A 22,032-nucleotide genomic window follows, 5' to 3' on the forward strand; every position below is an offset into this window, starting at 1 on the left:
TTCACTAAAAACAAAAAAGAAAACACATGTTAGATTGATGATTGGATGAACAGATTATTCCATAAGTTTGAATTGTTTGTATTTAATTGGTATATTTTTCTATTATTTATAACATTTACTTAATTTCACTATCAATCCGGGTATGTATGAGTGGACCTGTAAGCACACACTCCATTTCTCTGTTATGGAAGCAATATCCTGTCGTAGCTTTAGGATTGAATGTAAAAGAAGTCCTTAAGTAATAGAATTAATATGAAATCCTCATTGAGAGGCAGAGGGGAAATATGAAATAGAAGCACAGAGCCATTTCACACATGCTCCCAGCCTCACAGTCGAGTCTGTAATTACTCTGGTAACGCTTTGGGGATGTTGGCAGATTAAAATGGGGTTGCCCTACAGCCAGGTGGTCGGCCACTTATTATGGAGCGCGGTGCGACTGACACTCCGGCTGACGGGAATGCCAATGCTTTTCTCAAGGTGATGCCAAGCCCAAAGAGCTCTCCAACCCTCCTGATGGCTCGGTAGATGCACGTTGGTGCAGTGCGTCACATCTGGATGGACTTGATCTGCATGTCTAAACAGAGGGACAACTTTAAAATACTGTATGAATAGAAAATAGTAGAAGTACAACACAGTTTTTGATATGTAAACATTTTATTTTAACCAAAAATAGATTTATTAATATTTTTTTGTGAATAACACAATAATCTGTGGAAATTTAAGAGATTATTGTTGACATGAAGATTTAAAATCAGATGTTTACTGATTATTGTTATTAATATTTTATGCTTTGCTGAGCGATTCACAGTAACATTAACTAATACTGCAGGTTTCAGTCTGCAAATAATACATGTGCCCCCCCCCCCCACGTGGTCAGTGTCCTTCAGAATAAAATGACACCCTAAAAAATGACAAATCAATGCATTGCTAGGAAGTATCACTGGATTAAATGTAGGCGTTTTTTTAATCTTGCACACCCTCTAGTGGTGACTTGCTGTAACTGCAAATATGCAGTTATTTATTTTTTATCATTACACATCTGTTTGTGTATCTTATTAAAAACAATACATATTTATTCTCTGATCAAATGTATATCCTGAAGCAAAAACTAAAAAAATATATTTAAATCAGGAATTGTGGACTTAAAAATTTTTTCAAAAGCAGCATTAAAAAGCTGCAGATCTGTGAGGGGAAAAGCAGAGTGAATAATGCCGGCAGAGCCCTGAGCAGGAGCTTTAATGAGGTGCTTATTTCCTCCCTCTGCAGTGTTAGAAGTTATAAATCATGTATTTCAGCTGTTCCTCTGCTGATCTGAATCATTAATAGGAAAATTAAAATACTGTTAAAGTGGAGGCAGAGCTGAGCGTTGGAACAGAGATCTTAATGGGCAAGTTTCCTTTTCTGTTGCCTTGAACATTTTTTTAAAGGTTTTAATTCGTCCTTCAGTAAACAGAGAAAAACAGATTATTTCTTTTGAGCTTCAACATACAGGAAATGTGCTCGAGAAATAATATTTTGTTTAAACCAATTAAATATATATATATATATATATATATATATATATATATATATATATATAGTTCCAGCTCCTTGGCTTTGTAGAAAAATGCTAACAAGTTGAATCAATTATGTTTTTTTCAGTTTTAATTCATTTATTTTAAGTTTTGTCATTTCTATTTAAACTTCTAATATGTCAGATAACTGGGAAAAATTATGATAAAATGATGAATTTATTGTCTAAATGGCTAATATTTAGAATAAACTTAAAGCAGATATTCTCATCTTTTGCTGCACAACAGTGTCTAGTTGTTGCTCATAAAGGTATTTAGATAAAGAAATACACAAATGTTGCCATATTTACATTAGATAGTAAAAAAATAAAAAAAAAATAAAGATACAGCAAAGTCATGATAGAAAAAAACATGTTTGACTTGTTTTTCTTGCATTTTTAATTCAAGTAAATCAGGAAAATTTATTTGACACAGAGTGTATTTTATTTTGAAGGAATGTGTGTGTGCTGATGGCAAAAGAATAGGAAGCTAACATTTTTGAATGAAGAAAAATATAACTCTGTTGTGATTGAACTATTGTAAGTATTTAAAGTTAGGCCTCAAAAGGACTACAAGTATATGTTTAAAAGGAAAAATTGGGCTTTAAGGTTCTATGTAAGAAAATGGCCCAAAATGGTTATTTTATTGTGAAAAGTTGCATATTCTTAATGTGAACATGTTCAAGAACAGCTTTGAGGAAATTTAGAAAAACCTTTTTTTTTTTTAATGTACACAAAAAAGTTCTGTTTAGTTTTAGTAAAATAATATTGCAATTTTTTTTCAACTTAAAACTTTTTCTAAAAATGTTGTTTTTGCCAACATGTCAGCTGTACATCACCAGAGTAAACTGATTATTTTATGGGACTTTTTTCTATGAAAACACCCATAGAAATAAGAAAAGTTTAATTTTAGGCCTTTAATTTCATAATTTACCACACGGGGGCAGTATTTCCTTCACAGATCACGTGTCTTTCTGCTTTTTCCTGTCTTGGTCCAACTCACCTCACCAGTTCTGCTGAGACCCGATAGTCACAGTTGTCCAAATTGAATGAAAGATGAGGGAACATTTTAATAAAACATGCAGTGAGGAGTTTCAACTCCTGAATAACACAGTTAAAAACATTTAGGATCTTAATTTAAAAGAAACAGAATTAAATATTAGAAAGTTACTGTAAAAATATCTTGTCTATCAATATAATTTTTAACACAGAAAACTATAAAAACTGCAATGTTTCTAGATTTTTTTTTACAAACTTAATATTTAATATATTTCATTGTGGTATGTACTGTTTATATATTAAGAGTAAATATAATTGAATTATTTACATATGTATTTGGATTTATCTTACAATCAATTCATAAATACTTATACTTAGTTTGTTATATCTATCTATACATATATATATATATATTTTCCTGCCTTCTTCAGTTTTGTTTTTGTTTTGATTGCTTAGAATAAAACATTTCTAAATCCAAATTTTACACTACATTCAAGAAATTATCTTCTGTAGCTACGATGACTTCTGACTCGCTTTATTTCTCAAAGGATGAGAAATTAAGGAAGAACTGAGTTCAATATAATGCATTTAAGACCTGCTAATGCCATAAAAAACCCTCTTTGAAGATCTTCTCAAAGACGTTTGAACGTTTATTTAACGTCTTCTAAATTTTAACATAAATGTTTTCTTTAGATGACGACATTTCTCTTAAACCGTTCTGAGGAATTACTTTCCTCATCCACCAACTTTAACACACCTCACACACACAATATTGAATTTACCTGTTTATCTTTGTATATATTTTAATGCTAATCTTTAAATAAATATCAAAAACACAGTCGTCCATCTTGTTTGTTCTTTGTGATTAGGTCCTTCAGAAGAGAATTTACTTCCTGAAGTATTTGGATTGATATTGAAGACGACTCTTTTTAATTAATTTTAAGATAAAATCATCAAATTTGACTCCTTACTTAAATATCCTTAAATATTGAAAGTTATTTAATGTTTTAACTTGATATATTCTGGAATAACATTCCTGGCTTTTTATTATTCATAATAATGTTAAAAAGTTACAGTTTTAATAATTGGCATTCAGCTAGCCGTTTGGACTATTTTGGCATTTACTACGATTTTTTAGCTGATATATTTTTTTTGCTATATTGAAGTTTAGCTATTTTTTTCAGCTACATGCTAGCTGTTTTAGCTGATTTGGGCTTTTTCAGTTTTTTAAGCTGTTTTGGAGTTTAGCTAATATGTCAACTATATGTTAGGTGCTAATGCTAATTTAGACTTTTTTTCTTTCTTTTTTTTGGCAATTTGAAGTTCTGCTATTATTTTTCAGCTACATGCTAGGTGTTTCTGCTAATTTAGGCTTTTTTCCCTGTTTGTTTGGCTATATTGAAGTTTAGCTAACTTTTTCAGCTGTTTTGGCTGATTTGGGCTTTTTCAGTTTTTTTTTTAAATTTTTTTAGCTGTTTTGGAGTTTAGCTAATATACCAACTACATGTTAACTGCTTATGCTAATTTAGACGTTTTTATTTTTTTGCAATTTGAAGTTTTGCCATTTTTTCAGCTATATGCTTGCTGTTTTGGCTAATTTATGCTTTTTTCTGTTTTTTTTTTTAGCTATTTAGAAGTTTAGCAATTTTTCAGTTACATGCTATCTGTTTTGGCTATCCTAATTTTTTGTGTTTTAGTTTTTTAGGCTACTTTAGGATTTAGCTATTATTTTAGCTGGCTATTCAGCTAACAGCATTCACACTAGCATCATTGGAGGTAATGCTATCTAGTTCATAATCATGTTAAAAAGTTAGGGTTTTCAAAATTTAGTGCGTTCAATAAATAGCTTTTCTGTTCGGCCCGTGAACTTAGGTGTGATTTGGATTTTGGGCCCCTGTGCGATCGACTTTAACACCCCTGCCTTATACAATACACTTGAGACGTTTGTTACTATCCCCTCTGTAGTCCAATCAACATCAGCCGTGTAACATAAATTCTGACAATAAAACACAAAATGATTTACCTGAAGAAGTAACAACACTGATAGTGAAACAGACTTTATTGAACAGCTGTGTGGAGCAGAGATCAGTGAATTGATATTGAACAAATCAAATACAGAACGTGACATTCTGACCCTTTAAAGCCAGTGGCAAATTTTGTTTGTGGAATAAAAAAAGTGAATTGGAACCAAAGAACAACTGCGTTTGGTGGAACTGTTAAAGCACGCTGCAAAAGTGACACTAAACAAACAAAAACCACCATTATGTGTCTGAATTAAAGCAATAAACATCCCTGGTGTTACAGAGAAAAATAAAAAAGCACACAAGGAATTAGGCAACTGGAACATTTCATTGTAAACTCGACAGCGATAAAAGGTTCTCTGTGAACTGTCACATTATGAATTAGAAAATTCAAAATATAGAAAAAATTAAATTGAAGTGTGAGGATGGAGGTTCTACCAGCGAGGAAGCCAAAGATAGAGTCAGTGAGGAGAAGAAAAGGAAGAAGTATCACAAGCTTCTGCTGCAGTCTGAGACTTCTAGCCCTGTGTCAGCAAACACGCTTCACCTCGATGATACAAAAGAGCACAACGTGAGACGACTGGAGAAGGACAGATTAGCTCAACAGACATGTGGATTACACCATTACAAGGTTGCTTTTTACAGTGCAGAAGCTGCTTCCTCCCCGTAACATTATTCAATATACAGTGTACTTAATGTCATCATTTTTGTGAGGGTTTCAAGTATATTTGGCACATATTTCTTAATAAAACAAAAATATTCATCTTCTTTATATGCAACTAAACTTACAAAATTAAATGCTTTTTTTTTTTACTAATACTGATCAGGTAATTTCAAATTTTGGACCTTAAAATACATGTAATAAACAAATAAGAAAGTTAAGCTTAAAAAAAAGGAAATGTTTTAAATGTATTTCTAAAATATTTTTGCAGGTGAAACTTTGGCTTCATGAATTTATGAACGACGGTACATAAAAATAACACTTTATAATCCGAAACGAGTCGTTTCTAGTCTTGAATTTGACCAATTTTTGTAACACTTCTATTTGACCACATAAAAACCCAGAAGGTGTTTTGGCAAATAGAAATATGTTGCTGCTAGTTTGCAGGAGCGTTGCTTAACCACCTTCCACCTTTGTGCGCGATGCATCACCATCATTAGGAATGAATTGCAGTAGTACAACAGCCCAAAAATATTAACACGTTAACAAATATTAATCATATCTCTCGGGAAAAAAAAAAATCTGGAATCCTCCTGTGCAGCAACTGACAACAACCCAACAACCCCGAACCCCCCCTCCACCAGGACCGGTTGGTTTTGGCAGTGGTTTAACACTTGTGCTTCATAGCGAGCTGCAGGGAGAATTTAGGGTGGGGAAGGAGAAAAGGAAAGCACAAAAAGATAAGTCAAAGGAAGAAATTAAATGTTTTATTTCACAAACTTAATCTGTTTCATCAACAGCAGCTCAAGAAACTCATTAAAGTCCCACTCCAACTATATTTTTGTTGTAAAATGTTCCCAGAGGTCTTTTATTTATGTTTATAAAGTTTAAGCAAAAATCAAAATGCCTGTTTTTAAAGACATATTTTCTGCAGAGCAGCAGGAGCTTTTTTTATTAGTTATAGTAACTATAGAAAATCTAATGTTTTTTAGCTTTTAAGTGTATTATAATTTTCCTTCCTTACTATAAACAACCCCAAAGTGGTATTTTAATCTGTTCATGCATGTCTGAGTAATCCTCTAAAAAAACCTGAACTCTGAGCACCAGCCCCTTCCAACCCATGAAAACGAGTTGGTTCTCACCACAAAGTGAGAACAGCCCCTTCCAGGAAGAGTTTGTACTGCTAGGACCGCCCCCCAGGCTAACACAAACACCCAATTTCTTCACTCAGCTAGCGGTGCTCAGCCGCTAGCTTCACCGCTTAGCTAGCTCAGCCGCTATCCTTAGTCTGAGGATACTAAAGGCAGATATATGCTACTCTTTGAAAAAGTTTCGGATGTTTGTTTGTGCGGAACAAAACGGCTCCAGGATGATGTCACAAAATGGGCGGCACAAGAAGCAAAAGGCGGAGCCTCATAGATCGAGGAATTTTTACTTCCTGGTTGGAAAAAAGTCACAAAAATAACTAATATTTCATACATAAATTGTTCTTTAATGCACCAAAGGTAATATATGATCATATATATGGATATAGTTTACTCTGAAAGGCTTAAGAAAAGCCTGGTATAAGTTATTTAAGGGTGAGACTTCAGTTTACACTCTGTCCTGCTAGCTTGTAGCACCTCACAAGCCCAAGCTAACATTAGCAAAGCAAAAAACATCGCCCAAGTATCAGAGATATCCAAGTTCAGGCTCAGATGAGGAAAACAAAAATGTTAATGGATTTATTTTTTGGTAAGTGGAAGAATCAGAATTGTCAAGGGAGACTTTGGCATTGGAGTTTTTAAACCATAAATTTCATCTGCTCCACATCTAACAAGATTTGAATGAAAAAACAGAAATGCAATGTTAATATTTTTATATATTTATATATACAAATGCTACAACCATATGTTAAAAGCACCATTTTTCTAATTCTAATGAGGTGACCAGTCTCATTTGAGAGCAGAGCACATTGTTAAGTATACTCCATGGAAGTGAATTCTACATGTCGATCAGAAGGGGGCAGCAGAGCGGCACGGAGGATGTCTCCACTTTGATTAAAACTGAGCAGTGCAGTTAAACTGTCTGCTGTTACAAAGTGAGGCGCATAAATTAGATTGCAGAGACAAAGACTCAAGGTGACCGCTTCCAATGTACTGCAGATGCTGACTGCTGCAGGACAATGCAGACCTGCAGTTGTGACCAGTAACACAAAAAAGAAAAACTAAAGTAAGCTACTAAATATTTAGTCACTCTAATCAGTGAAAGTTGAAAATGCAAAATCAGATTAATTATTGTTTATTTTGCTGCTGCGCTATGTTTCATATATTTAAAGAAAAAAAAACAGCTGAGCAGAATTAGAAATTTAAAATAAAAATATTTAGCAAAGTTTTGGTTGTCACTAAAAAATGAAAATCTGAAAATAAATTGTTCTTGGTGGGGGTTTTGGAGTCATTTTCTAAGCATATTGCAGTTTGGTAATTCATCCCAGTGGGGCGACTCAACTGTGAGAAAAATAAAATCATGCAAGTCTTTTAAAAGTTTTTCTCATTATTACAGCCTTCAAGTAAAAGCTTTGCAGAGAAGCAAAGAAATTCTGTCAGCTTATATTTCTTTACATGATTTTCCCACTCAGATGAAAGTTGTTTTTGGCGTTTTTAATATGTTCTTGTGACGATGGAGGACATGTATAAAGAAAATTAAGCTTAATATTACTTTTTTTAGGAAACAAATAATGCATCAACCCAATTTCAAGAAATTGTCTGCTTGTTTTGTTGTTGAAATCCATTTAACTGAGCAATAAAATACTGTTCCAAAAAAAATTACTTTTTAAAATTGTCGTAAATCAGGAAAAAAAAAAACTTTAAGAAACAACAAGATCCATGTATGCCTTTTTTTTTCCTCGCTTGAGCTGAAATCTGGTTCAAAGCTGTAATGTGTCCCGCCCACAACTCAGAGGCTAGTTTCTAATGAACTACTGCCGCTCTGCAGACACTATGTCCTAGAAAATGACACAGCTTTTTACATTTTTGGCTAAAAACAGCATAATTATAATAATTATAATAATTAAAAGACCACTGGGAATGCTTTATAAATACATCAAAAACTAATTGGAGAGGATTTTTAAGTGGTCAGAATCAATAAGGATTAGAATATTGCGTTTAAGTGACCACAATTTATCCTCTTATAAATTAATTAAAGTGCTTTATGTAAATTTAATAAATATTGACGCTTTTTTATTCAGCAATGCAAGTACATGAAGCCGCATTTGGGCTACAAAAGATAAAAAAAAAATAAGAAAACAGAAAAGTTTTGCTGGAATTCTAATGAAAATCGCTGATTCTGCAGCACATCAGGCCGTATTTAAGATGGCGAGTCACTGCAAGACATCAGCATATTGATCTCATTGTCACGCCGCTTGTTTACATTTCGCCTTACCTTGTGTGCTGTGACAGCAAACTGTTCGGCGCTGTTCATCATGTCTGCGGTCCGCTCCTCGGCCCGACCTAATCGCTCGCCGCGCTCGTTCAGAGCTTGGCTGGCCTTCTGCACCGCACTCGTCACGCTGTCTGCAGCCGAGTGCAGGATACTGTTACCTGGAGATAAGCAGGAGAGTGAAGCAAAGAAGAGACAAGAGGGGAAGTGACAAAAAGAGACGAAGGTAAATGCTAAGACCGGATGTGTCGTGGAGCGTCTGACATTACAGAGCTAAAGTGCAATGAGTGCCACTGCCCATTAGTTTAACTGACAGACAACAAACTCCTTGAAACACAAAATAGTTTCCACCTGGTAAAACGTGGGAGGATGACTAATGACTTTACCTCCAAGCTAATTCACTTCAAGAAAAGATCAAGTAAAATTAACCTTTTCCAAACGTGAAACTAAACACAATTAGAGGAAGCTTTAATGCCTCCTTTCAGAGAAGGAAACATTCGGCCTTTGAAGTCGGCCCTTTTATTATAAAAGCACCTTTTGAAAAAGCTGCTTGTGCCACCCAGAAGACCTGACTCTGGATAGAAGATAGCTGTGGCAGCCCGCCGGATGTTTTCTCCGACAAGCCATTAATCTGCCTCATGTGGAGAGCACCGCTGAAGAGCCTCCTAACAACTGCTCCTTTCAGCAGAGCCGGTTAGGTTGATATTCCAGAAAAAATTTGGCATGGCTGTAACTTAGGGTCCCCTCTTTATGAAAAGCGCGTACCCCGGATTTACACTTGCATTGCATCACGACTGTTGAACATCTCCAACCCCGTTCCTCGTAAGCTCCTGCCATGCTTGTTTTGCGGCTGACCATCCTTCAGTCATTCCAGATTGAGTGAGTCCACTGACTGAACACGCCTGATCAAGGTGACCAGTAATTATTGTTGGAGGGTTGGAGATATCTGGTTTATATCGCTTCTGAAAAAGCAGGAAAGGTTCAACAACTACTTCCTAGAAAGAGTTTCTGATCAGCATCACGTCCAACTACAAGAACTGCGAGGACACCATTTCCCACAATGCATTGTTTTGTAGTCATCAATTTGGCTTGCAGTCAGCGCAGTGCCAGAACTCCAATTCCGCCCCTTTCTTGCAATATTTTTATGATGATTGACAAGTGACATCAGAGCAAAAACTACCCAACATGCATTGCAATCCAGATAATCATGCATGATCTCATGTGACAAAAGACTGGAAATGAAACTCCTGTGTAAAGCTCCCGTTGAGCAGGGACAGACGTGAGACACAGATGTGATGGAGGCGATGTAAACATTCTGATTTATTAATGTATGCTCTACTTTTTTGTGTCAACGCAACAGAAATGTCTAGTTTAAATCAGTCTATAACCACAAGAAAAATCAAAAATGGCGGTCATTTCTAAAGATGGCGGCCACACACTCAATTGTTAAAAAAATATTCAATGTCTATTTGCCCCAATCTCAACAATATGAGCTGTTCATTTAGAAAATGCGGTCTTTAAACTTAAGGGGTACCTAAAGAATACCACTAAATGCATTTTATATATATTATTTTGAAGCCTCTGATTTTCTCCTGTTTTCTGAAAGAGAAGATCCTAGGGCAGTGTTTTTCAACCAGTGTGCCGCGGCACACTAGTGTGCCGTGAGAGATGTTCTGGTGTGCCGCGGGGAATTACCAATTTTCATATATCTAAAACATTTACCATCACTATGGTATACGCTCTGTGTTCATCCAAACGGCCCAGGTTCAACATTGGATGGTTTGGAATATTCAAGATGGTAAAAGAAATATTTCTTTGATTCTATAAATGACTAACCTGAATGATGTTACCGCAATCCAGCCGCAAAACTAGCCTCAACCTCAGCTTTTAGAAATGTCCCTCCCCCTTTAACTGTCTCCGCCAATCATTGTTGGAGGCTTAATCACATGTCATCAATCTGACCAATCAGAAGTGCTTAACGTCCTCACTTCCTTGTTTTGATTCGGCTCATAAAGTCTCTCAGTTCCAACAAAAATAACAGCTAAAGCTCGTGTTTAGCGGTGTGGCTTCCAGCGGGATCCGACGTCAGACAGTTTAAAAAGTGAACAAATCTGTGGGAGTTTATGCACTACAGCCCCCATGATGCATTGGGTTAAGTGCACGCGCTGAGCGCTGGGTGGAGGGGGAGGGCCTTACACGTTCAGCAGCGCAAGAGCCAAATAGGGAGAGAGATAGAGAGAAAACATCAACACAAAATGTAGAGAAAATGAAAAGAAAAAGAAGATAAGAACTGGAATCATTTGACTTTTCTTGATAGTATGAAGGAACAGTCTGCAGGAAATATTCTATATGTATATATATTCTGTATATATTTATGGCTCCACAATCAACCTGTCCAGACACCTGAGAACTGAGAGAATCTTCTCTAAAACAGAGCAGATCATCACTGACAGAAGAAACAGATGACATCATCAAAGCTGAAACTCTTTTGTCTTTCTTAATGTCAATGTGAATAAAAGTCTGGATTTAGTGGTTTTTGCACAATTTAATTTGTATTTGGGTTGTGGTTGCAGAGTTTTGTGTTGTTCACTTCAAATGTGTTTAAAAAGAAAAAAGCTTCAAATGTATAGAGTTAAAAACTGAATAGTTAATAGTTAGTTCTTTTACCATTAATTTTGTACATTCTATCTGGAAGGGATAAATAACAGAATATACATAATTTACACTTTATATGAATAAAAACATATTTACATCATGGATTTTGTGCATAATCATATCTAATAGTTTATAATGAATCAAATAAAGCAAACAACAACCTAAAAAGCCATTTGGTAGCAGAAAGAGCCGCTGTTTTAGGAAAACGAATGCAAAAGAACTGAATTTTGAGCCAGAATTCTCATCACTACTGTGGAGAGAAACAAGAAAAGAACGTTGTTTTTACTTTGTCTGATAGTTTTGGAAGTATTTAAAAAAAGAGAGAAAAAAAACATTATAAAAACTGATTATTTAGAAGTTTGTTTTTTTTTTTAAATTTTTTTAATCGTTCATTAATGATAATAAATGTAGACTGTTTCGACGAAATATACGTTTAACTTGAGCAAATTGATTAATGATGCTTCCCACTTGTATAAAAAATGTACATTAGATTGTGGAGGGACTGTACATCATTACAGACTATTTTTTTTTACCTTTTTGAATGCAAGTGTGCCGCGGGATTTTTTTCATGGAAAAAGTGTACCTTGGCCCAAAAAAGGTTGAAAAACACTGTCCTAGGGTATCCAAGCCAATTTGGTACCACAAAATGCACAATTATTTAAAAAAAATGCTCCACTATTTGATTCAGTTTGCATTGCAAGATACATTCTCTTAATTTCACTGAAATGTTTTATGCTGTGACCCACACACACTTGGTTTCTCCAGAGGGGGACTTTCAGTCATGCACATTTATTGACTTTGAAGAGATGAAGCACAGTGGACAGGGTGAAGGTACTGAGCGTATTAAGACCTGACAAGCCGGGCTCTGTCATTCCCCACAGGAAACTGCTATAAAATAAGTGTATGTTCCCGAGGAATGAAGGTCGTGTGTTGAGTGGCAGGTAGTTGGGAGGATTGAACTGCATTAAAATAAGTGACAGACATAAAAAGCCGCCGGCTGCTGGTTCTACAGATGATCTGACAAAAGAAAAAGTCAAAGGAATTCAGACGTAATCGAGCAGAGTGCTCATCTTCACACCTACTCGGGCTGCCAGGATTACTCGACTAATCGACAACTAATCGACTATTAATATAAGTGACGGCTAATTTAATAGTTGATTAGTTGTCATGCTATATGGAGTGTTGTGAAGTTAAACATTATATTGGCATTATGCTAGCTTTTTGGACTATTTTGGCATCTATTAAGGTTGTTTAGGCTAATTTGGAGTTTAGCTAATATTTCAGCTATATGCTAACTATTTTGGCTAATTTATGATTTTTCCATTTTTTAGGCTAATTTGGAGTTTAGCTAATATTTTTGCGACATGCTAACTATTTTGGCTAATTTATGATTTTTCCGTTTTTTCGGCTAATTTGTAGTTTAGCTAATATTTTTGCGACATGCTAACTATTTTGGCTAATTTATGATTTTTCCGTTTTTTAGGCTAATTTGTAGTTAAGCTAATATTTTTGCGACATGCTAACTATTTTGGCTAATTTATGATTTTTCCGTTTTTTTAGGCTGATTTGTATTTTAGCTAATATTTTTGCGTTATGCTAACTATTTTGGGTAATTTATGATTTTTCCGTTTTTTAGGCTAATTTGTAGTTTAGCTAATATTTTTGCGACATGCTAACTATTTTGGGTAATTTATGATTTTTCCGTTTTTTAGGCTAATTTGTAGTTAAGCTAATATTTTTGCGACATGCTAACTATTTTGGCTAATTTATGATTTTTCCGTTTTTTAGGCTAATTTGTTGTTAAGCTAATATTTTTGCGACATGCTAACTATTTTGGCTAATTTATGATTTTTCAGTTTTTAGGCTATCTCTGAGTTTAGCTAATATTTTTGCATATGCTAGCTGTTTTGGCTAATTTATGGTTTTTCTGTTTTTTTAGGCTAATTTTTAGTTTAGCTAATATTTCAGCTACAAGCTAGCTGATTTGGCAATTTTTCAGTTTTAAGGCTATTTTGGAGTTTTATCTAATATTTAAGCTGTATGCTAGCTGTTTTGGCTAACTTAGGCTTTTTTCAGTTTTTTTAGGCTATTTTGCATTTAACGGATACTTTAGCTAGCTATCAGCTTCAACGTTTTTAGCCATCAGCTTCAGCGATCTTATCTATCAATTTCAGCATCTTCAGCTATCGTCACTAGCATCTTCAGTGAGAAAATTCAGCTAACAGCATTTACACTAGCATTATCGCAGGTAATGCTATATATCTAGTTTTTAGATTGTTTAAAGCTAATGATGGTTAAGATGTGAGTTTTGCATCCAGTTTACGGAAAAAATAATCTGTGATTATTTAACTATTGAAATAATCGTTTGTGGCAGCACTAACACCTACACATGAAAAGAGGCCAATTCATCAGGATGGGTGCATCAATGTCAATGAGCTAATGTCAAACACATCTGGACCGATGATGAAATCCTGACCTCCAGAGAAAAATGCTATGATCATCTATTAACAATGAGTTCAAACACGGATGAAGCAGTTTGGTAAAAATAGACTATCTTGCTCATCTTCTCACAGATTTTCCCCCTAAACTTTTGCCTCTCAAGGAAAAACATCCTAACACTCCCATCTTCCACAGCAAACCCCTCCAACCCCCTCCACACCTTCCACTCAGAAGAACATCTCCATTTATTTGTCCACCCACTCCTTTCCTTTCCTTGCAGCCTCTCCCGTCTGTTCTCAGAAATCAGTGGCAGGCTGTAATGTGGACTCCCCCGAGTGTAAGTACTGTAGAAATTTATTAGAGCGGTGCAGGGTGGAGATTTGTGGACTTTTTTACCGTTTCCTCATTACAAGCTGAAAGAAACAGGTAGGAGTGATGTATGGAGCCATCCCTGTGATTTGAAGCGTGTTTTAGTGCCTCAGCACGAACGGGAAGAAGAACAACAAACTTTAAGAGATGATTGATTTTAACTTAAAAAAAAATCTAAAAAATGATAAAATTTAGCATAAAAACTTATTTTAATCAGAATAATTTGGTTCTTCACCAGTTATTGAATTTGGACTTCACTCCAACAACGTGAAAGAATTTTGTTATCATACTCTACGTGTTCAAAAACAATGGAGAGTCGAGATATTTTTGCTGGAAGAAAAGCGTTCCAGAAAATGAAAGAAAACACAACCGGGATGTGGGACCTCCTCCCTCTGTGCTGTAGATTTTAAACAGTAGATTGCAGCCTGAACGTTGTCAATAGAAGCAGCGTGGTGATGACAGCTCAACCACATTGGAATACAAGGAATTTATTGAAACTGTGGGGATGACTTCAGAAACAAGAACATTTACACAAAAGAACCCAGAAACAAAGCATCCTGTGACGTTTGTCATATTATCCTTCTCTCTGTGTCATCACCGGTTAGTACTGATAATGAATCAGGGTGTGTGAAGATTAACATCTCTTTATTCAACAATATCAATGTGTTTATCAAAACTTCTGCATAAAACACATCACTATTTAAATTGGTCTTTTATGTGCCCAAAAAAAAAACACTTTTTTTATAATCACTTAGCAAAACAAATTTAAACATATTCAAGCTTTTAAGATATATTTATAATCATATAGTTCTCATATATTGTTGTTAGCAATATTAATCTGTTTTGGAAGAGGATTTTTTAACAGTTTATTATATGATTTGTGTTGTGATCAATGCGATACATTGTTAGATGACATGCTAGCATGTTACCATTGTCCAAAGAGTGACGCCATATTGACATGTCAGATACGGCTTAGCGCACGTGTCAAAGTCAAGACCCGGGGGCTGGATTTGGCCTGTTGGGTATATGTTATTGTAATTAATTATCTTATTTGTAACTTGTATGATTTTCCATCCATCCAGGGGTGCCGGAGCCTATCCCGGCTACTGATGGGCGAAGGCGGGGTACACCCTGGACAGGTCGCCAGTCTGTCTCAGGGCCTCAATCACACACCCATTCACTCTCACATCCACACCTAGGGGCATTTTAGAGTCACCAATTAACCTATGAAGCATGTTTTTGGACGGTGGGAGGAAGCTTGAGTCCCCGGTGAAAACCCACGCATGCACGGGGAGAACATGCAAACTCCACACAGAAAGGTCCCAGCCGGGATTCGAACCGGGGCCTTCTCGCTGTGAGGCAAGAGCGCTAACCACTGCACCACCGTGCAGCCCCTTGTATGATTTTGACAAAATAATATTTTTGCGGAGGGTAAATTATTGAAAGTTATTAATTCCTGAGTTTTTATTATTTGTAGTTTTGTTAAAAAGTTAAGTTTTAAAAGTTTTAAAATGTTCAATAAATGTTTATCCTGTCCGGCCTGCGACCTAAGATGTGTTTTGGATTTTGACCCCTGTGCGACTGAGTTTGACACCCTTGGTTTAGCAGTTACAGTAAAATGACCATAAAATGCTTTTGTTGGTCCGATTTTAAAAGGAAAAAACTGATCTTCACAAAATAAGACTCAGGCCGTGGTAATAATGTTTTTGCAACAGATGAACATTTCAAACTTTCTAAAAAAGTGGGGCAAATGAACAAGCCTCTATCAGAAGGACTTGGTCAACCACGTGACACCGGGCAGGCGGTTTTCTGTACGCCACATGTCCCTGTCCGCCCGCCAGACGGGGATTTGGTGCCAGGCTCGCAGCTACTGAGTAGTAGTAGTAGTAGTAGTAGTAGTATGTTTTTATTTCATTTTCAAAGCACACAAAAGGAGTTATACAAAAAATCTTGATTTTTTTTAGAAAGTGAAAAATGAAAAGGGACAGAAAGAAGAAAACTTATTGTCTCTGCCCCATTTAACCAAGTGAGTAAATAATTTCAGTCAACAACAAAAAATAAGCAACAGAATATACAAATTGTAAAAGAAACAAACACCAAAAAATAGTAGGGAAAAAGTAGTAATATTAACAAATAATAAAAAAAATAATAAAATAAATAAATAAATAAATAAAATAAAATACCCAAATAAAGTAAATACCTCATAAACCTTTTTTTTGTTTTTCCTTTTTCTCTTTTTCCCTTCTTCCCCATTAAGCCTGTTTTTATTGACTGTTTGATTCATATGATGTGAGCATTTGTTTTTTCACAGTTTTTTTAAAAGTAATAATTGAATGAGATTCTTTTATAGATTTTTCTAGAGTGTTCCATAATCTAATACCCTGCACTGAAACACTTTTTTCCTTCAATGTGGTTCTAAATTTATTGGTTTTAAAAATTTCATATCCTTTTAGGTTATAATTGCTCTTTCTTTTTTCAAACTTCTTTTGTATGTTATGTGGTAAACTTCTGTGATGTGCTCTGTACATAAGTTTTAATATGGAATGATTTATTAAGTCTTTAAGTTTTAATAGTTTTAGTTTTATAAACAGAGGTGTAGATGGATCCAGATACTTACTCCCAGTAATGATTCTTATTGCTCGTTTTTGTAACACAAATATTGAATTTATTGATTTCTTGTTAGCATTTCCCCAAATTTCTATGCAGTATGTCAGGTATGGTACAATCAGTGAATTATATATGAGGTATAATGATTTCTCGTCTAGTGACCATTTAACCTTATATAACAGTGCTATTGTTTTTGCTATTTTAGTTTTTATGTAGTTGATATGAGATTTCCAGCTTATTTTATCGTCTATGATCACCCCTACAAACTTGGTTTCCTTCACTTGTTTAATTTGAGAACCTGCAATCTCTATTGAGATGTTAGTATTTATCTTATGGTTGCTAAATATCATCAGATTTGTTTTTTCACAATTTATTGATAGTTTATTTGTATCTAACCATTTTTTTATTGTTTCCAGCTCCCTTTGGATTAACGCCGTCATTTGTTTTATGTCGTCACCCACATAATAAAACGTAGTGTCATCAGCAAATAAAATACATTTTAAGAATTTGGATGCACTGGTGATGTCATTTATATAGATGTTAAAGAGTTTGGGGCCCAAGACTGAACCTTGGGGTACCCCGCATGTTATTGAACTTAATGTGGATTTCGTGTCATTTATTTGTACAAATTGTTTTCTGTTTGATAGGTAGCTGGTGATCCATTGCAGGGTGACTCCTCTGATGCCATATTTATTCATTTTTTTCAGTAATAGTTTGTGGTTTATGGTGTCAAATGCTTTTTTAAGGTCAAGGAAAATGCTAATGAGGTGCTTTTTTTGGTCAATGGCTGTGGATATTTCTTCTGTTAACTCCATTAGTGCCAGTGTTGTGGAGTGATTTGTTCTGAACCCGTACTGACTGGTGTTTAATGTACCATTTATCTAGTCTGACAACAAATAGTTTTTCCAATATTTTAGAGAATTGTGGTAGCAGGGATATTCCCTGAGGAAATCCCGGTTACTTTATTTTTCTCCGCTTAATAATCTGCTTACCAGCGGGTCGTCTGGTCTGATCTGAGGTCGAACACACATACAAATACCATGGTTGTTCTCCAGGAAACAGTGAAATAGTGCAAAGTCAAAAGCTACCATTGACTTTGAATAGGCCACAAGATCTGCCTAAACATTCAACATTGAGAGTAAACTCACTCAGATCTTTCTTAAATGTTTTGTAGAAGTTCTCCTTTAACAGAAAGCAGCAATCATTTTATTTATGACAAGACACATTCTTGTTTGTGCAATTGTAGCACAGAAGTAAACAAGCCCACTCGAGCTGCTCTGTAGAGAATATGTCCCGGAAAAAGGTTTTTTTTTTTTTTTTTTCTTTTATAAGGAAAAACTGCACATTCATAAATAAAAGACCACTGGGAATGATTGGACAATAGATGAAATGACGATTAGAGTGGGTCTTTAAACTGATCAAGAGAATTTTTCAAATAAATCCAATAAATTGACAGCAAATATTCAGAGTGATATTTTTGGTTTAGTTTTTTCTGAAAATGTATTTTTTAAAGACAGTTCTACAAATCATACATAAGCAGCAAAGTTGATGCAAGTCTCTTAACTAAAAAAAATCAACAATATTACTCTTTTACTTCCATTAGAAGATTATTAATGCTTCAAGTAACAGTGAAACTCGTTTGAAAATAGATCATTTATAAAATGTAATCTAAAAAAATAAATCAAAAGATGTTTAACAGACATGACAGAAGCCTACAGGCAGAGCTGTGCTGCTGCAGCTGCAACATAAGACGCTCCCACTCTTTAATTAATACAAATCTTGACATTACCAGTAGCTGAATAATGAAACTACCACAAAGGTTCTGAGTGGAGGTTTCCCCACACACACACATGCAGTTCATTTCTTCTGCAGCAAGTTACTACTTTTTAAAAATCCAATCATTGTCCTCCTCATTCTTCCTGCAGTGTTTTTCCATCACAGTTCATTTAGTTTTCCCTCTCTCTTTATTCCTGAGACATCACTTTACTATGAAATTTACTGCATCAAGCAGCTTGACTCTGCTCTACTTCAGTTAAAAATTCAGTTCCTTTTCTGCATCCATCCACACACTTGTAAGGAATGTATAAAGCTGAGTTTTCGATGTTGTAATCGGCTGTATTGCTTAGCAACAAGAAACAATGTTAAAACATAAATGATCTCAAGTAAAAGTCTCAGTTTGTTAGTGGACAAATATCTAGACAAAACAGGATGATGTAAACTCCCATTTGGTCAAACGGGTTGTTTGCTAAAATCCTAAACTACATGTTCATTTAGTTGTCAAATCCGATTTAATAAAAGAGCTGCTTTTCTGTCTCTGACCTTCATTAATCACACTGGTGAACAGCAGCATTGCTTAACACTACAGTCACATTTTCCAGCAATTTGGCAGGTTTGCATTCGCATTTTTCCAGAAAAAGTTTAATTTTTTTGGTGACCACAAGATACTTTGGTCAATGTCTCACAAGAATATTTGGAGGTCGCGGGGTGGCAATCCAGTGACAGGCAGGTGACAGGAAGGCAGCAGCACAATAATTGACTAATGGGAGGGTCTCCAAGGTCCCCCAAAACCTTCTGATGATCAGCCGATTTCAGACTGCCACCCTACTGCCATCTCCCTACCCCTGTGCTGCCACTCTACTGCCACCCTACTGCCACCCCCCTGCCCCTGTGCTGCCACCCTCCAACCACCCCCCCGCCCCTGTGCTGCCACCCTCCAGCCACCCACCTGCCCCTGTGCTGCCGCCCTACTGCCACCATCCAGAAATTATATGGTACCAACACAGGAACTTGATCTGGCGATCCGGGCCACTGTGGGTCCAAATGGAGAGACGGCATGAAGGCTGTACAAAACTCATCATAGTATTGATATAGCACCATAGCGACTCTGAGACCTGCATATTGGTCCCTAGAAGAATATGAAGAAGACATTCTGCTTTCTTGGAAATCATGCTCTCTAAAAATCTGTAAACTTGTAAATTGGCAAGATCATAATGTGTACTCAAAATCCGAGTTGCAAATTATCAGTGGTGCAGAACGGCTTGCATTTATACACTTTTGGGATACCAGTTGCTGGCGGCTAGTAGCATAAATTATTGATCATTAACTGAAGATTTTCACCATCGTTAATCAAGAAATCTGTAAAAACAGCAATGCTTGGTAAGCCTATAACTTTGTGGATATAAGCAATGTTTATTTCTTTTCTTCACAATCACTCTAGAAATCTGCAAATTAACTTGTAGACGAGTCACAGTTTGAATTCCTCCATACATCAATTTTCAGAACCTTCTGAATCCCTTTTAGAGTCATGGGGCCGTTTGGATCAACAGAGCTACTGCTCGGCAAGGACGGGTACACCTGGAACCGGTCGCCTATCTAACAGGAGCAATTTAGAGTCAACAATTAACCTTTTTTTGGACTGTGGGAGGAAGTGCCCATAATTTTTTTTTTTTTTTTTTTTAAAGCAGGCACAAGAAAAACATGCAAACACTACAGACAGGTCCCAGCTACAATTTGAATCAGGATCTTCTCACTTTGAGGCAAGAGTGCTAAACACTGTGGCCCCGTGCAGCTTCAGACTGCATTCATTTCAATTAAAATGGAGTGAACAGACTTTCTGTCTCACTTTGGAGAAATATTTTCTATTTGCTGCCAGTGTTTGGAATAAAAACTCTTTCAGCAGTTATTCAGAAATCCATCTTTTCTCACCATAGGGTGGCTGCACGGTGGTATAGTGGTTAATAGGGGTGTGTATTGGGAGGAGTCTGGCGATACGATACATATCGCATTTTTGCTCATATATAATTAATTAAATATCGCTGTGGCAGCATTTTAAATTGGTACAAGTATTCTCAAATGAAGTATTACGATATTTCATTGATTAACATTAACATTGGTTAACATTTTTGCCTCACAGCCAAATAATTCCTGGGTGTGTAAAGGTTTTCTCCGGGGACTCTTTTAAATAGTTACCAGTGTGTAATTGTTTGTCTCTGTGTGACCTAAAGTGGACTGTCAAAGACTGATCTTCTACCGGTTTTCCAACCAACTTTCCACTGAAGCTCTTAATTAGCTAAACACACCTGATCCAGGTAATCAGCAGCATATAAGGTAGCAATTTTGGAAAACCCTCGAGGTCTGGAGTTTTACACCCCTGGTCTAGGGAGAGGGTGGGTTTAAGCATCCCAAATGGGATTAAAGCACATTTTGTAAATATATTAATCGATACGTTCATCATTAACATTTTGATATGCATGTAGTCGGAGTTGTTCCATCATTTCTAAGTGAGATCAGTTACTTCATCCTTATGCTGTTCTTCAAAAACTGGAGGGTAAAACCTGAACATCATGTCCTAAATGTACTACAGACTACTAAATATTCAGGAACAGCCTCTTCTCTAATTAGCAGATAAAAGTCAGCATCACACAATGCATTAGAGGCCACAATTTCCATCGTTATCATCTTCACTAACTTCTAGCAAGCAAGGAATCCTGAAGATACCATTAGCGAAAAGCACGTTATCAGTGTAATGCCCTGGGACACCTACGAGAGATTTATCTGAACAGAGTTTATCAGTGACTGTGAAGCCTGACGGTGAAGGGGCCAGGGCAGAGAGCACGACTCACATAACCTTTAGATATAGACACTTCAAACCCCTATCAGCATGGGCTCAGCCTTCAAGCCATGAGGGAAATTTGTCCTTGTGCTCATCGGAGCAACCAGGAACTCCTCCTGACTGATATTTAGGAGAACCACAAGAAACTCATGAAATGTACTAGAAGCTCTTTAAGACGTCTCATGTTCGATAAGCTCAAAGTGTTTCATTGATTGGTCTCAGTGCTTACCTTGTCTTAGAAGATGACTGTGATGAGACATAAATTCTTTCTTCATTCTGTTCAAATACACCTTGCAACGGACAAAGACTGAATCTACAGCTTGGCTTTCTGTGATGAAAGAACACCAGAAGTCACTTTAAGATTTAAGTTTTCGAATGATTAGCTTTGGGGGTCATATTATTGATTAATCACTCAGACAGGAGGATTTTATAAAACCCATGCAACTGTTTAAGTAGTTATTGTATATTTCTTAACTGTTGGGTAAAACAATCAAAAGGGGAACAGTGTTATTACTTATGTTACAGATTAAAAAGAACATCTGAGGTGAAAAGATAGAGGCATTTAAGGGAATTTAGAGATTTACAGAAGCTACATTTAAGGTTTTTTTATTAACTTTTTGACTGTATGTACAGACCAAAATGAATCAAACAGCTGGAGTTTGCCGTTTCTTCCTCTACACATGCGATTTGACTGCCTTGATCC

The 22,032-nt window shown here is 35.8% G+C and overlaps 1 protein-coding gene across 1 annotated transcript in view; it reads right to left on the minus strand.

The window, feature by feature from the left end:
- Positions 1-4,589: 4,589 nt before the first annotated feature.
- stxbp6 (syntaxin binding protein 6 (amisyn)) overlaps positions 4,590-22,032 on the minus strand; it is a 72,815-nt gene continuing 55,372 nt past the window's right edge. Inside the window, exons 5-6 of the mRNA XM_024290640.2 lie at positions 8,651-8,808; positions 4,590-5,921 (exon numbers count right to left, since the gene is read on the minus strand). Of these exons, the coding sequence (XP_024146408.1) occupies positions 5,898-5,921; positions 8,651-8,808 (182 nt within the window). The 3' untranslated portion in view covers positions 4,590-5,897. The remainder of the gene's footprint in view (positions 5,922-8,650; positions 8,809-22,032) is intronic.

This window comes from Oryzias melastigma, linkage group LG22, assembly GCF_002922805.2.
Source record: "Oryzias melastigma strain HK-1 linkage group LG22, ASM292280v2, whole genome shotgun sequence".
NCBI classification, from domain to species: domain Eukaryota; kingdom Metazoa; phylum Chordata; class Actinopteri; order Beloniformes; family Adrianichthyidae; genus Oryzias; species Oryzias melastigma.